At 37.6% G+C, this 15488-nt stretch overlaps 1 protein-coding gene and 2 long non-coding RNA genes across 9 annotated transcripts; 1 reads left to right on the top strand and 2 right to left on the bottom strand.

The window, feature by feature from the left end:
• The first annotated feature begins 2427 nt into the window (after positions 1–2427).
• On the top strand, positions 2428–3362 carry LOC126626786 (uncharacterized). The gene is made up of 3 exons (XM_050296182.1): positions 2428–2677; positions 2752–2810; positions 2977–3362. Exons 1-3 carry the CDS (start codon positions 2596–2598, stop codon positions 3085–3087), a joined length of 252 nt encoding a protein of 83 aa, XP_050152139.1. The 5' UTR covers positions 2428–2595; the 3' UTR covers positions 3088–3362.
• Positions 3363–5220: 1858 nt separating this feature from the next.
• Positions 5221–14878, bottom strand: LOC126627150 (uncharacterized). Of its 7 annotated transcripts, none has more exons than XR_007624923.1 (5): positions 14494–14878; positions 14252–14411; positions 7225–7293; positions 6468–6526; positions 5221–5429 (listed from the first exon to the last, which is right to left on the bottom strand). It is a non-coding gene; the product is annotated as an uncharacterized LOC126627150 (long non-coding RNA). The 7 variants fall into 7 exon arrangements; XR_007624920.1 differs by lacking the exon at positions 14252–14411 and adding an exon at positions 7399–7558; XR_007624922.1 differs by lacking the exons at positions 6468–6526; positions 7225–7293 and adding exons at positions 13321–13379; positions 14078–14146 and having other exon boundaries at positions 14494–14875.
• Positions 6128–6461, bottom strand: LOC126627151 (uncharacterized). The gene is made up of 2 exons (XR_007624925.1): positions 6239–6461; positions 6128–6186 (listed from the first exon to the last, which is right to left on the bottom strand). It is a non-coding gene; the product is annotated as an uncharacterized LOC126627151 (long non-coding RNA).
• Positions 14879–15488: the final 610 nt, after the last annotated feature.

Here is a 15488-nt window from a genome sequence, read left to right as displayed (position 1 = left end):
TATTTGAAGAGATTTTTCAATGTACTTGAAACACGGAACGAAACATCATTATCATTATACAATTGCAAGAATACTTAAAAAGAATAAATTCTCTAATTATATAATAACATGAGGTGTTACGACAATATCCGAACGCAGTAAAAAATCTCGCATTTATTTGAACCTGGTGTCTGTCACCAGAACACAGTCAACAGGTTCAATTGAGGTTGAAAGTGATTGTAATATGGCCCATATTTTATAGGGTTTAAGTGAAGTCCTGAGCCCAGTGAAAGCTTTGCAAGTGGGCACAGAGTGAGGTTCATTTGAGATTCCAAATAGTGTAAGGTGTCCCACAACCCAAAAGTTCTTGCCACGGTGGCCCAAAAAATATTTACTTATGGCGCGAAATTAAAATGAAAAAGTCTCGCCAATCATTGCTCATCTTCTGAAGAAAAACTTACCTATCACGAGTTTATATGATCCAGAAAAATCTTAAAGTAGGTCATTGAGGTATTTAACAACTGAATGTGAAAATTCTTATCAATTTAACAAATGACTTTTCATTTAAAAGACGTGTATAACACGATCCCATTTGACCTCTCGATGTAAAATGATTATTTGCTAGACATCAATCATCGTCTATAGGAAATCTTAGATATCATGAGTTTGTGTAACCTGTACCTCAATGATTAAATCAGATTAACCCTTTCATCATGTAGCACACTAAACCAGAAGAAAGATCCACCCTAATGATAAAAATAGAAGATTATGTGAACGCTCCATGTAAGTTGTTAAGCACATAAACTCAATGTGAAGTGTGTGACATATTGCTCCCATGGGCATGAAAGGACTGACTGAATTGGGTGAGATCAAACAAGCATCATCAACGGACAGCATCCCATCTGAAAGGATTGACTAAGTTTGAGTAAAATGTAGCATGATAAATTTTGAAGCATGCAAAAGCAGCAGAAAGCATGGTGTGATTATTCTGGATGGATCCTTAGGCCTTTCTTGCTTTATATATCTTTTCTACTTTCTCAGCCCCATTTCGGATCTTTAGGCTTTTAGCTTTACATTGTAATTAGTTAATTAATTTTGTTAATTGCCTTTTGGAATTGGCTAATACATGAGCCATGTTTGTTTCATTGTCAATAACTACTTTAATTACAACCTAATAAATCTGTAACCATGCCACCATGTAAGGGCAGTGACCCACCACCAAACACATTGTAAAGTTTGATTGGTGATTCATAAAGTCAAACAATTTAAACTAAAAGCATGATAACTTGATCCCAATATGTCCACTGAAGTCGGAACGAAGTTGAATGGTTAAACTGATTGTGTTGCCAACTCTAATTGTGTTCTGCACTTACCATCCAACCAGATCATTGTGTGTCTTATTCTTCGAAAGAAGAATAAATCATAATAAGAAGAGCAAAGAAAGTTTTGAGCTTTCACCGTATAACCAATTGATAACATGAATCCAACTACATAATTATAAGTACACAAAACATCCCTCTTATTTCTGATGTGGGATTCACTCTCAATGTGCTCCCTCATGTGTGATGAATTTTAAAGTCTAATATGTGAATAACACAAATCGGGTGGCGTGGAGCACGGTGGCAGTTAGGCTTCACACACAAAACAACCTGCTCTCTGATACCATAGAGAAGGTTGAGCCTTCACCATAAAATCATTTGACAATATACGGAGTAACCCAACTATTATAAGCACATGCAATGTCTCTCTCCCTTATGTGGAATTCACTCTCAACAAGGAGGTCATGAACTGAAAAAGTCATAAATAAAGAAGATAAGGAATGTAAATGAGATTAACTACTTCCTTAATTAATTTAATTTTTGTTTTTCAGATTTTGAGTTACAAATTGTAATGTATGAGTCACATAATTTTTTAGTCCGTTAGTGTCACATTATTAGCAAATGCATGTGAAAGCAACAATCAAGAGCAAACCCATGTGAAATCATGAATCATACTAACTTTAATACCCATGCGTTAGCAAACATAGAGAAAATCAAAAATCGAAAATTTGAATACAAGTATATGTTCCAAGTAAACATGTCATCATCTTCAACTTTTTTTTTCTTTTTCAAACAAGTCGTACTTGTACTGCAATACTACATGCTATCGCATTTGGTGGTTCTTGTTTGTTTTCCCTACCCCTTAGTTGACATGCCACTAAAATGAATCCCAAAAGATCTAAGTCCATATTGCTTTGCTTTTTTAGTGATTTCTTCTTCCATTTCATTGAATATTCTTGTGCAGCTGTGTCCAATGATGATGACTCCCACTAAACCTTAACCTACAATTTAGTGCATGAGACCCTTGAGCTCAAATTTTGCCACGACATCATCCTTTGTGACACCTCCACTACCACATTCACTTAAAAATCAACTGCCCCACTTAACAATTTCCAAACCACCTCACTGCATTTTGGGGTAAATTTCCACCAGTTTTACACTCCTCTTCTCTTTCACCCTTTTGATTTTTTCCAAATCCCAACAACTCAAACAAAGGTCTAGAAAGGCAGCTTTTTTGAGTTGTATAAATTGAGTAGTGATAGCTTTAAGACAATTAACATCCAACTTCATAGAGAAAATGGCAAGCAGTCTCCTTCATGTGCTTGTGATCTTGCTAGGGTTTTCTCAACTTATCTTCTTGAATGCCATCCCAGCTACAAGTAAAACCTGTAACAGCTTTCTGCTTCTCTTATTCTTCTCCATCTAGTTCTCATTTGCTTTTTACAACATGCAGGAATTGGAAGTCTAAAGCATGGACCTCAACTTCATCAAATTGCAGGAAGTAACAAACTGGTATTACTCCATATTTTCGATATTATAGTTCTTCGCGACTCGCGAGGATCCTCTAGGGATCTTAATAGACATGTATTCATAGTACAAGTATCACGAGAAGCGCTCCGGGAAAAGATGTGTTGAGTTACTAGCCTTCCATCACTTAATTTTCATTTTTCCAAAACAGGTAACCACAGAGAAGATCTATAATGAGAGAGCTATCAGTGAAAGGATGGGTGTGGAGCTAAATGACTACCCGGGATCAGGCGCCAACAACCGCCACACCCCGAAACCGTAGTTTGGAAGATGCACTGGTTGCTAGTATTCTGTTGGATGGTTTTAAGGCTTACAATGTACTGTATCGAACTATTGGAAAAGAGATTTTTGTTTCTATATCAGTCATTTAAGTTTATTAATATTAGGGTTTAGACGGAGTAGGAATGTAGGAACTAGATGCATTAGGTGAAATGAAATCATGGATTAATGCAAATATATATGTACAATGATTATGAAGAGTATTAACTTGATCAAGCAGAATGAATGTATGAGCTTTTGATGCTGTTGATAATCTCATTAACTATGCTATCTGAGCACCCCGGAAGTTCGCCTCGTTCTGCATGTTGATAATCTCATTGTCAAATAGAGTTCTACACTCAAGAATCTCAACGGAAAGTCTCATCTTAATTTTCAAAACTTCACAATGAGGCGAGGGTCGTACCCAGTGCACAAGGCTCCCGCTTCACAATGAGGCGAGGGTGAAAATAAAAAAATTGAATGGTGATTTATATACGAATTTGCATAACCGACTGAAAACCGTGAATTGTAAGTGTAAAACTTTCCATTTTTGTTATCAAAATTTTGAAAGGTTTACATATTGATGAAGCCCACATTAACATACCTTATTTGTCTGGATTGCTGATCACATTGTTGACGACATCATAAGTGTCACCAAATCGATAGCTTTAGTTAGGAAGCTTGCTGGGCAAGTCTTAATTAGCTTGCCTCCAGCTTTGCTGAAGCTCGGAGCTAGTTTGTATGTTCTATCTTGGCAATTTGCCGCGATCGAGTTTGTGGCCGAAAATAAGAGTCGAGCGGCAAGGTATAAGATTTGTAATTTGAGAATTTCATGGTCATTTGATGCACAATATGTAGAGGCTATGTTGCAGACAAACTACAATGATAGTTGTATAGGAAAAACTACTTGAACCATTAGGAGCAATTGTAACCAGCAGTCTCCTGGTTTTAGAGAATACATTCTTTATTCCTCCGACGTTTGGAGCAATCATGCATTGCTACGTGAGAAAACTAAAACGCATACGGGGTATGTTAATTTGGCTTGCTAAAGTGGTATCCATAACCTAACATCAAAGTAAAATTCTTAAGGAAATCATTAGTTCCTAAGGAAAAAGGCTTCATTTGTAGAGACGGAGTCAAAGACTTTAAGAACAAAATTTAATATATACTAAAGCTGAAAATAGACTGAAACACTGTTCATAAGAACAGTGCTCTGCCGATTTTACCCTCCCAATTTTGCACTAATTTCGATTATATCCTGATACACCCATCAGAGATATATACTGTATTTATTTTATATTTTCTGTTTCTTGGTTCTCCCTTCTCTCTCTTCCTCTCACTCCTCTCCTTGCGACCACGACCAAACCAACAAAAAAGAACCCTCTCCTCGTCGGAACCGTAACGAGGTATGCAACGAGTGATTTTGGTTTCTGAGATGTAGGGGAGAGGATTGTATGTTTGGTTCCTCTTTAAAAGTCCCCATCTCTCTCCTTCGAAAATTCTTCGCCGCTGGCCAATCGATCTGAAAATATGGTGGGATTTTGGGAAACTGAGGGTTTTTCCTAATCTAAGTTTGGTGTTTGCGTTTTGCTGAGATTGAATTTGAATTTCACAGATGTAAATAAATGGTTGAATAATCAGGGAGATTTTGTGAGGAAATAGAGATGAAATGTCTCAGACCAACAAAAGGTGGATTAGGATAAAAATAAAAAAAAAGACTGAAAAACAATATGCCATAAATGGTGGATTAGGATAAAAAAAGATTGAAAAACAAAGCTTGCAGCTGATGCAGAGTCGTTTTATTTTTCGCACTAAGGGAGGTATTTAATATGCCATAAAAGGCCAAAGCCTTTGCTTTAACTTTCAAATCAATTAGGGTAATGTTATGAAGATAAAATTTGTAAATCAAAATTTTCAAACTAATGATATGGAAGTTAATGATTGGTTTTGGATTATGACTTAAGCATCGATAAATGTGCTCATTTTTATTGGTGACATATAATTTAATTTGTAAATTTTGTCTATAAATTTAGCCTCTCTAGCAGTACCAAATCAACAAATATACTTATGTAAAGAACCATGAACATGAACAGAAAATGTTAATATTGATTTTGGTTTATTTTTTGTTTTTATTTATAAGTATTTATGTCCACCTAATTGACACACCCCGTCCCGAAGGAGGGCATGCTGGCCGTCACGTGAGAGTGACGTAACCATTTGCACAGTACGGAAGCTTTAAGATACAATTTATAAGTTGATACACCCGAAGGTGAGTCCTAATTTTGTCCAATCTGTCAGAACACCGTCGAATTCCTCGTAGTCACCACACCTTTGTGATTCCTGAACCTGGAGGGGCGCAAAACCAAAATTGAGTGGGTCAGTAAAACAATTCTTTTTCCAAATCCAAACATTTCTCAAAACGTTGTAACCCCTCTCCGTAAAACCTGTATACTTTCCCATAAATGTAAAATATAAATATACATATATATTCTCAAGACTTCAAGTCGTTAACTCAACATTTTCATAACAATTATGCCATGCCACATCATCTCAACATTTCTCATATTAATTATGCCATGCCACATCATCTCAACAGTAATAAGGTATGAATGCATCAACATAATCATATCAGGTGCAAGAAAGTAATCAACCGTAGGCCCTCTAATAGCCCTGTACGGTTGAACCTAGAGCTCAAAATCTATCATTATCACTCTACCGGAGTCACCTCTGTGACCCGTCCGGCCTTCTGCACGCAAGTTACGCTCTAGTGCTTCTCATAAATCATCTGTGCACATAATCTAAGGTCACCCACCAGTCGGAATCTCACTAACACTCTCGCGACTGGTCTGTCGTACCCACTCCGCGTGGACTGTACGACTAGCATCTACTTGGATCCAAGGCGAGCGTGCGATGCGGTGAATACTATAAGCACTAAACCATGGTGCAGGATTTGAGCTCAATATATATCATCATCATCATAACAGTAATTAAATACTCATCTGTGCGTCCACCGCACCATTTCATACATATGCATCATAAATCAATTCTTACATGTGCGTCCACCGCACCAATTCATACATATGCATCATAAATCAATTCTTACCTGTGCGTCCACCGCACCAATTCATACATATGCATCATAAATCAATTCTTACATGTGCGTCCACCGCACCAATTCATACATATGCATCATATATTAATTCATGCATGGCATTTCAACTCACATTTCTATATACTTTTCATATCAATTCTATGCATGGTATTTCACTTCCCGTTTTTCCACATAACTCATATGCATTTCATTTTAAACATATTTTCATTTCAATTCAATTTCTGGGAAACGTCAAGTATATATATATACGGAAAACAAAACTGCCCACTCACCTGGAGTTCGTCCAACAACTCCCTAGCACCACACATCAAGGCGTCATGACGATCGCCGCCTAGAATAGTAATCAAATCCAGGCTCAGAATTCATATCGATAGAATACATAACTTATATAAAATACGTCACTACGTTGATCGATCCGGAAGATCTGCCACTCAGATTTTAAATCCATAACTTCCAGAGGTCCACATTATACCTCTAGGACAACATCCTAAAATTTCATTACCATCCAACGGTCGGATCTCCGTCAATTTCCAAAACTAAGTGACGGTTAACATTTTATATTATGGACTTACAATTCCAATTCCGGAAGATCCGTAACTCGGATTCCCAATCCGTAAGTTCCAATAATCCTCAAATATTACGTATTACAACGTATCAAATTTTGGTGACGATCCAACGGTCGGATCATCAATTCACATTTTCACCTAAATGTGAAAACTATAAAACGTTATTTGAACACCTAACCAACAATCCTCAATAACTTTCTCATACGGTGTTCAATTTAGGTATATGAATATACCACAGTGATCTACTCGACGTCACGGACGTCAACATATTTTTAAAATAATTTTATTTTTATTTTTTATTTTTACTGTAGCACCTTCTTCTTCCTTGGGTCGCCGGACTGGTTTTTCCGGCGGCCGTTTTCCGGGCAGTTTTTCAAATTGCCATAACTTTGTCATTTCTCAACGAAATCAAGTGATTCAAAAACGAAAGTTGTAGCCCTTGAATAGACAAAGAGAATGGTACCTTGCACAACACCTAGTTCGCCGTTTTTTGACCGGAAACTGCCTCGAAAGCCTCGGAGGTCGTCGGAAACTGGGTATTTTTCAAATGAGTATAACTTCTTCAATACTCAACTAAATTGAGTGAAACAAAAAGGAAAGTTGTATTAATTGACGAGACGAAGAGATTGATACCTACCTCGACTCCTAACTCGCCGGGGATTCGCCGGAAAACGCCTCGAAAGCTCCGGCCAAACTTTGAACTTGTCGATCTCCGTGTTCTTACGTCCAAAAACTTCCAACGAAGCACTCCGAGCTTCCTTGGGACCTTACTAAACTCGCTGTGATCTTGTTTTAGCCTAAAACGTAACCAATTCAAAGCTCATGAACAGTGTCATCTCACGGCAACTTTAGAACTAGGGTTTTCGAAGTGAAACTCACCTGAAATTGGTATCCCCGTGCTCGTGAAGTCCCCAGGATCACGATGGTGGTCTTAAATGGAACGTTGGTACAAGATTGTGGTGGTTCTTGGTGGTTGCCGTGAGTTCGAGAGTAAGAGAGAGAATGAGAGAGTTTTCAGAAAAGAATAAGAGAGAGAGAGTCTGGAATGAAAGAAGAAGAGAGAAGAAAGGTTACGGGTTTTAGGGAGGGAATTCAGGGTAGGAGGCCCTACCTAAGTCCAAGCACAAATTAACACATACAAATATAAATCTAACCCTAGTTTAGGATCTTAAAGTAAAACAAATGTCATACATTTACACACCTTAATCCCGTTTAAGGTCACATTGGTCATCTCACGTCCTCGGAATTAATAATTCCGGGACGGGCTGTGACAATCTCCCCTCCTTATAGAATTTCGTCCCCGAAATTCCAATCACCAACCAGAACATCAAAACTCATAAAATAGTCTCGGATACATAACTCTCATCCGTTCTTCTGTCTCCCATGTAATTTTCTACTGAATGATTTCCTTCACAAAGCTTTTACTACTTACTCTGTCTTAATTCTTAGGACCTTCTTTTTCCAATCCAAAGTCGACATTAGTTCCTCACCAATCAGATCCGGCTTAATTCTCAATAGTTGCACCAAAGTCCCATGTAACGACTCTGCCACTTAGTGACAACGCATCGAACACAAAATACATTATGTGCCTTAGCCAATTCTGAAGGCATCACAAACTTGTATGCAACTTTATTGATTCCTTTAGTGAAAAAAAAAAAATGGTCTGATGTGTCTAAATCTTATCTTGTCTCTTTTCCAATTCTCGTCATTTCTGTTCGCGGTGAATTTTCCAAAAATATCAAACCATTTACCTTACACACTCGATTAGTGGCATATCCATCTGTTGATCTCTTTTGCCATTCCTGGTTACTTCAGGTTAACTTAATCACCTGAATACTTTGAGGAGACTCATCCATAGTCTCAGGGTCTACTAAAACTCTTTCTTGATCGAATCTTTCTCTACCCAGAAACATTCCATTCACAAGTCATCAAAAACCGACTCACGTGACACATTTCATGGTCCTTATGGCGTTACTTCGGAAACTGCACAACCAACATACTTAAGAAACTTAGCAGTTCCGTAATCCAATTCTCTTTTCCATAAAACAAATTAGTAATGTTGCACTGTCTGGGAAAGGTTGTTACTCAACACTGGAGTAAATGTACTAACTTGTTACTTAACAAGTATAACTTCTTCTCGAACTTCCATTCTTAACTTTACTTTAGTTGGTTTCCAATCCACAAGAAGATAATCTTGGCAAACGTGCCAGACATTAATCTTACTGTAGTCTTCTCGCCAAGTGCTTGAGCTAGAACAAACTTTACGATCACCCTGATCGTACAATCATGTTCATTAAGCAATACAATTCACTTTCGCTGCCTCATATCAAAATCCTTCCAAGTAATGGATATTGAAGACTTTTTGGATTCGTAAAAATCTTGCATTCTTACCAAATATAATGCCTTCATAACTTCACAGCAAGAATGGTAATCATGACTTCCAAGTCACCCGTAGGGTAATTCATCTCATGAGGTTCCATTTATCGTGAAACGTATGCAATCACCCTAACATTTGCATCAACATGCATCCAATACCATTCAAGAAACATCACTAAAAATTTATGATTACCATTATTCTCTGGGATTACTAAAATACGTGCATGAGTGAGGAAATACTTCAGTTGTTGAATCCTTTGCTCACAATTTCCTTCCCACTCATACATAACCTCCTTTCTCAACAGTCTCATCAATGACAAAACAATGACTAAAAATTCTTTCACAACCATCCAAAATAGCCTGATAAGTTAAGAATTTCCGAATCTCAATTATGGCTTGTGGTTGTTCCAATTTCTCAATTCTGCTGCCTTTTAAGAATTCATTTGAATACCTTAAGCAGATATAACCAATCTCAGAATGCCACTTGATTCATCCAACATTCGCATTTGCTAAACTTAGCATACAACCAACGTTCTCTTAATCTTTGCTTCACCGACTTAATACGTTTACATGCTCTGCTCTAGGCTTAGAGTATACCAGAATATCTTCAATGAAAATGATATCTATTTATCAAGGCATTATTGGAATACTTCATCCAATAACTCATAAAACAGCATGAGTATCCATATAGCATCACCAAACTTCATAAAGACTATAACGAGTCCAGAAAACCATCTTATGATCAATGTCACTTATAATATTCAATTGGTAGTAACCAGATCTCAATTCAATCTTTGAATCTTCGCAATTACTTCTGAGCTGGTTAAATAAACATCAGTACATCACCATGGATAACGGTTCTCAATCGTTACCCGACTCCATTGTCTATAATCAATGAACAGTCTCAAGATCCATTTTTCTTCCTCACCAACAAACTGGGCTCCTCAAAAGTGTTGTACTAGGTTGAATAAAACTTTTATCAACCAATTCTCTCAACTGAATTTCCAATTCCCTTAACTCATCCTGAACCAATCTCCAATATAAATTTATACCTGGCAACAAATCAATAATGAACCTCATATCTCTGCCTGAAGGCAATCCAGGTATACTTTCAAGGAAGACATCAAGAAAAGTCTAACTCTTTCGACATTATTCACACTACTCCAAACAACATCATTTAGCACCACATGAGCTAAGTATTTTTGACAGCCTTTCGAAAACAATCTCTTTGCTCTCACAGCATAAATAACAGCCTGACTCAATCCATTTTGCATACTTACAAAAGTAATCTCTGTTCATCCAGATCGATGGAAAGTACTGGTTTCCCATAACATTTCGTCTTGTCACAATTATAACCAACCAATCTAATGGAACAGAATTAACTGATACAATATATATTCTATTATTATTAAGCATTCCAAATAAGTACAATACTAACATAAAATAATCTACCGGTTTGCTTGCTTAACGAATCCACGAATGAGTTATTAATATTACGGTCTGCAGCCCGCAATACTGATAAATCATCGTTGTCTCGATAAGTAGGCAACCACTCTCAAAGATATAACATTACTATTTTGTCACTCAATGCAAAATACATACATTCATCTCAACTACATTTATTTACTACTCTCAAGGTAATAACATACATAATAAGAAATATATCAGCCGAAGTCAACTAGAATGATCAATACGACTGATTCAACTCTTATCTCAATAATACGTCGGCCGGATCCACTCCGCGTGGTCGGTACGGCCGAGCCTATAACTCACCAATTTCTCATGTGTCAGTCGAATCCACTTCTCATGGTCTGTACAGCTGAACATATAACTCATCAAATCTCTTTGTACTCACGGTCAATCCGACCAAACTACTAAGTCCATAACTCTGCTGAATCGACACTATGATATCATGGAAAATTGTTGAGTACAACTGATTCTAGGGACGATTCACAATTATGTGTCCCCTCTGTTCACATAAACACATTCATTAATTTCACACTTCCCAAAGTGTTAATTTTGTACCTGCTGCACAAGGTACATTTCCTTTACTCGAGACACCTTGTCTCAAATATCGGGGATTACCAGTATATCCATCACTTTTATTCTGACCAACGACATTAAAACCTCAGCTGGAAAAATTAACTCTAGCTTCACTTCTTTCGAAGCTCTGAATCTTTCTATATCCTTGATATGACGAATCATTAACTTTATCGTCTTCTTTTAATTCCTATTCTTTTCTTATTCTTCTTTATTCTCGTTGCTCATGTTCTCAGAGTCCTCAAGGCTCAACAACATCTTGTATACTCCTGGTAAGAAGTACAATGGATAGTGGTCACCCAAAATACCACTTCCCTTTTTGCCACCCAGCTTAAAACAACATAACACCTCCACCAAATTAACAACAATATCTGGATGGAACGAGGCAAGTCTGAAAACTTTCTATAATATCCCTCGATCATCACCTTCCTTGTCTCATATTTGTAAACTCTTGTTTACTACCATCGATAAATGCCGGAGGGATAAACTTTTCCTTTAAACAAGTCCTTAAACAATTCTCAATCGACTGATTCCTCTGGTGACAACAATTCATACTCCTGTTTCCACCAGGATACAAATTCATAACCAAAACCAGGTAGTCGTCTCGACCCCTTGTCAGAAGGAAATTTCCTTTGACTTGCATAACCTGAAACATCTTTTCCAAATGGTTAAACCGTTACTTCGCTCCCTCAGGTTCATCATTTCATAAGGTGATTCAAATTCAACTCATAACCCGTCTTAAAATGTCCATTTTGATAATATACCGAATCACCATAATAATAGTTTCCCCCAACCCGCTAAATCGGGGAGACTAAGTTCCTCTAACTACGTGGTTTGCTACGAGGCGGTGTAGTTCTGACAGAATTCACTAGAACTTCTCAAAATGTCCAAGATTGCAACCATGCTCTGATACCAACTGACACACCCCGTCCCGAAGGAGGGCATGCTGGCCGTCACGTGAGAGTGACGTAACCATTTGCACAGTACGGAAGCTTTAAGATACAATTTATAAGTTGATACACCCGAAGGTGAGTCCTAATTTTGTCCAATCTGTCAGAACACCGTCGAATTCCTCGTAGTCACCACACCTTTGTGATTCCTGAACCTGGAGGGGCGCAAAACCAAAATTGAGTGGGTCAGTAAAACAATTCTTTTTCCAAATCCAAACATTTCTCAAAACGTTGTAACCCCTCTCCGTAAAACCTGTATACTTTCCCATAAATGTAAAATATAAATATACATATATATTCTCAAGACTTCAAGTCGTTAACTCAACATTTTCATAACAATTATGCCATGCCACATCATCTCAACATTTCTCATATTAATTATGCCATGCCACATCATCTCAACAGTAATAAGGTATGAATGCATCAACATAATCATATCAGGTGCAAGAAAGTAATCAACCGTAGGCCCTCTAATAGCCCTGTACGGTTGAACCTAGAGCTCAAAATCTATCATTATCACTCTACCGGAGTCACCTCTGTGACCCGTCCGGCCTTCTGCACGCAAGTTACGCTCTAGTGCTTCTCATAAATCATCTGTGCACATAATCTAAGGTCACCCACCAGTCGGAATCTCACTAACACTCTCGCGACTGGTCTGTCGTACCCACTCCGCGTGGACTGTACGACTAGCATCTACTTGGATCCAAGGCGAGCGTGCGATGCGGTGAATACTATAAGCACTAAACCATGGTGCAGGATTTGAGCTCAATATATATCATCATCATCATAACAGTAATTAAATACTCATCTGTGCGTCCACCGCACCATTTCATACATATGCATCATAAATCAATTCTTACATGTGCGTCCACCGCACCAATTCATACATATGCATCATAAATCAATTCTTACCTGTGCGTCCACCGCACCAATTCATACATATGCATCATAAATCAATTCTTACATGTGCGTCCACCGCACCAATTCATACATATGCATCATATATTAATTCATGCATGGCATTTCAACTCACATTTCTATATACTTTTCATATCAATTCTATGCATGGTATTTCACTTCCCGTTTTTCCACATAACTCATATGCATTTCATTTTAAACATATTTTCATTTCAATTCAATTTCTGGGAAACGTCAAGTATATATATATACGGAAAACAAAACTGCCCACTCACCTGGAGTTCGTCCAACAACTCCCTAGCACCACACATCAAGGCGTCATGACGATCGCCGCCTAGAATAGTAATCAAATCCAGGCTCAGAATTCATATCGATAGAATACATAACTTATATAAAATACGTCACTACGTTGATCGATCCGGAAGATCTGCCACTCAGATTTTAAATCCATAACTTCCAGAGGTCCACATTATACCTCTAGGACAACATCCTAAAATTTCATTACCATCCAACGGTCGGATCTCCGTCAATTTCCAAAACTAAGTGACGGTTAACATTTTATATTATGGACTTACAATTCCAATTCCGGAAGATCCGTAACTCGGATTCCCAATCCGTAAGTTCCAATAATCCTCAAATATTACGTATTACAACGTATCAAATTTTGGTGACGATCCAACGGTCGGATCATCAATTCACATTTTCACCTAAATGTGAAAACTATAAAACGTTATTTGAACACCTAACCAACAATCCTCAATAACTTTCTCATACGGTGTTCAATTTAGGTATATGAATATACCACAGTGATCTACTCGACGTCACGGACGTCAACATATTTTTAAAATAATTTTATTTTTATTTTTTATTTTTACTGTAGCACCTTCTTCTTCCTTGGGTCGCCGGACTGGTTTTTCCGGCGGCCGTTTTCCGGGCAGTTTTTCAAATTGCCATAACTTTGTCATTTCTCAACGAAATCAAGTGATTCAAAAACGAAAGTTGTAGCCCTTGAATAGACAAAGAGAATGGTACCTTGCACAACACCTAGTTCGCCGTGTTTTGGCCGGAAACTGCCTCGAAAGCCTCGGAGGTCGCCGGAAACTGGGTATTTTTCAAATGAGTATAACTTCTTCAATACTCAACTAAATTGAGTGAAACAAAAAGGAAAGTTGTATTACTTGACGAGACGAAGAGATTGATACCTACCTCGACTCCTAACTCGCCGGGGATTCGCCGGAAAACGCCTCGAAAGCTCCGGCCAAACTTTGAACTTGTCGATCTCCGTGTTCTTACGTCCAAAAACTTCCAACGAAGCACTCCGAGCTTCCTTGGGACCTTACTAAACTCGCTGTGATCTTGTTTTAGCCTAAAACGTAACCAATTCAAAGCTCATGAACAGTGTCATCTCACGGCAACTTTAGAACTAGGGTTTTCGAAGTGAAACTCACCTGAAATTGGTATCCCCGTGCTCGTGAAGTCCCCAGGATCACGATGGTGGTCTTAAATGGAACGTTGGTACAAGATTGTGGTGGTTCTTGGTGGTTGCCGTGAGTTCGAGAGTAAGAGAGAGAATGAGAGAGTTTTCAGAAAAGAATAAGAGAGAGAGAGTCTGGAATGAAAGAAGAAGAGAGAAGAAAGGTTACGGGTTTTAGGGAGGGAATTCAGGGTAGGAGGCCCTACCTAAGTCCAAGCACAAATTAACACATACAAATATAAATCTAACCCTAGTTTAGGATCTTAAAGTAAAACAAATGTCATACATTTACACACCTTAATCCCGTTTAAGGTCACATTGGTCATCTCACGTCCTCGGAATTAATAATTCCGGGACGGGCTGTGACATAATTCTCTCATTTGACTCTTTCAATCTTCTTTTTTTTTTTTTTTTTTGGATATTTGATAAATATCCAAATGAAATTTGTGATTAAGTTTTATTGGAATTTTTATTTAATTTAATCTCTGATTTTTGTAAGTTAAGACTTCATTGTTGTTGTATACAGGGGAGTTCAAAGTAAAGAGGGGTATGCACATATTAAGCTTATGTATCACAATCTGATTGTTTATAGATTTTGTACGATTTTTAATAGGACTATCTACTAAATCTTTTGTATGAAAATGGTACTATACAAAATTTTATACGATTTTCAATCCCGCAGCATCGCGCGGGGGTATTGTTTGCTAGTACACATCTAAAAGCCAAATCAATTGTGGATGACATTTCATAAGACATCTCGCGTTACTCAATTTCTTTCAATTTTGATACGAAGATGAAAGTATAATTCTTAAGCTCGCCAAAAGAAGAAAATAAAGGAAAATCATGAAATAAAAGATGAAATATTATATTTGAGAAACAAATGCGTTGAAAAAGCTTCACTTTTTTCGCTCTGATAAAAAAACTTCACTTATACACAATTATCATCAATTTGTTTTAAACTGCAAGCGA

The sequence above is a fragment of the Malus sylvestris genome, chromosome 6, assembly GCF_916048215.2.
Source record: "Malus sylvestris chromosome 6, drMalSylv7.2, whole genome shotgun sequence".
In the NCBI taxonomy this organism is placed as follows: Eukaryota; Viridiplantae; Streptophyta; class Magnoliopsida; order Rosales; family Rosaceae; genus Malus; species Malus sylvestris.
The sequence above is the reverse complement of the archived record's forward strand: the minus strand, read 5'-3'. Positions and strand labels throughout refer to the sequence as shown.

Excerpts from the sequence above, each read along its gene's own strand:
- LOC126626786 (XM_050296182.1), top strand. The coding sequence starts at position 2,596 with ATGGCAAGCAGTCTCCTTCATGTGCTTGTGATCTTGCTAGGGTTTTCT. Across the intron at positions 2,678-2,751 it reads GAATGCCATCCCAGCTACAA|GAATTGGAAGTCTAAAGCAT; the intron begins GTAAAACCTGTA and ends TACAACATGCAG. Across the intron at positions 2,811-2,976 it reads TTGCAGGAAGTAACAAACTG|GTAACCACAGAGAAGATCTA; the intron begins GTATTACTCCAT and ends TTTCCAAAACAG.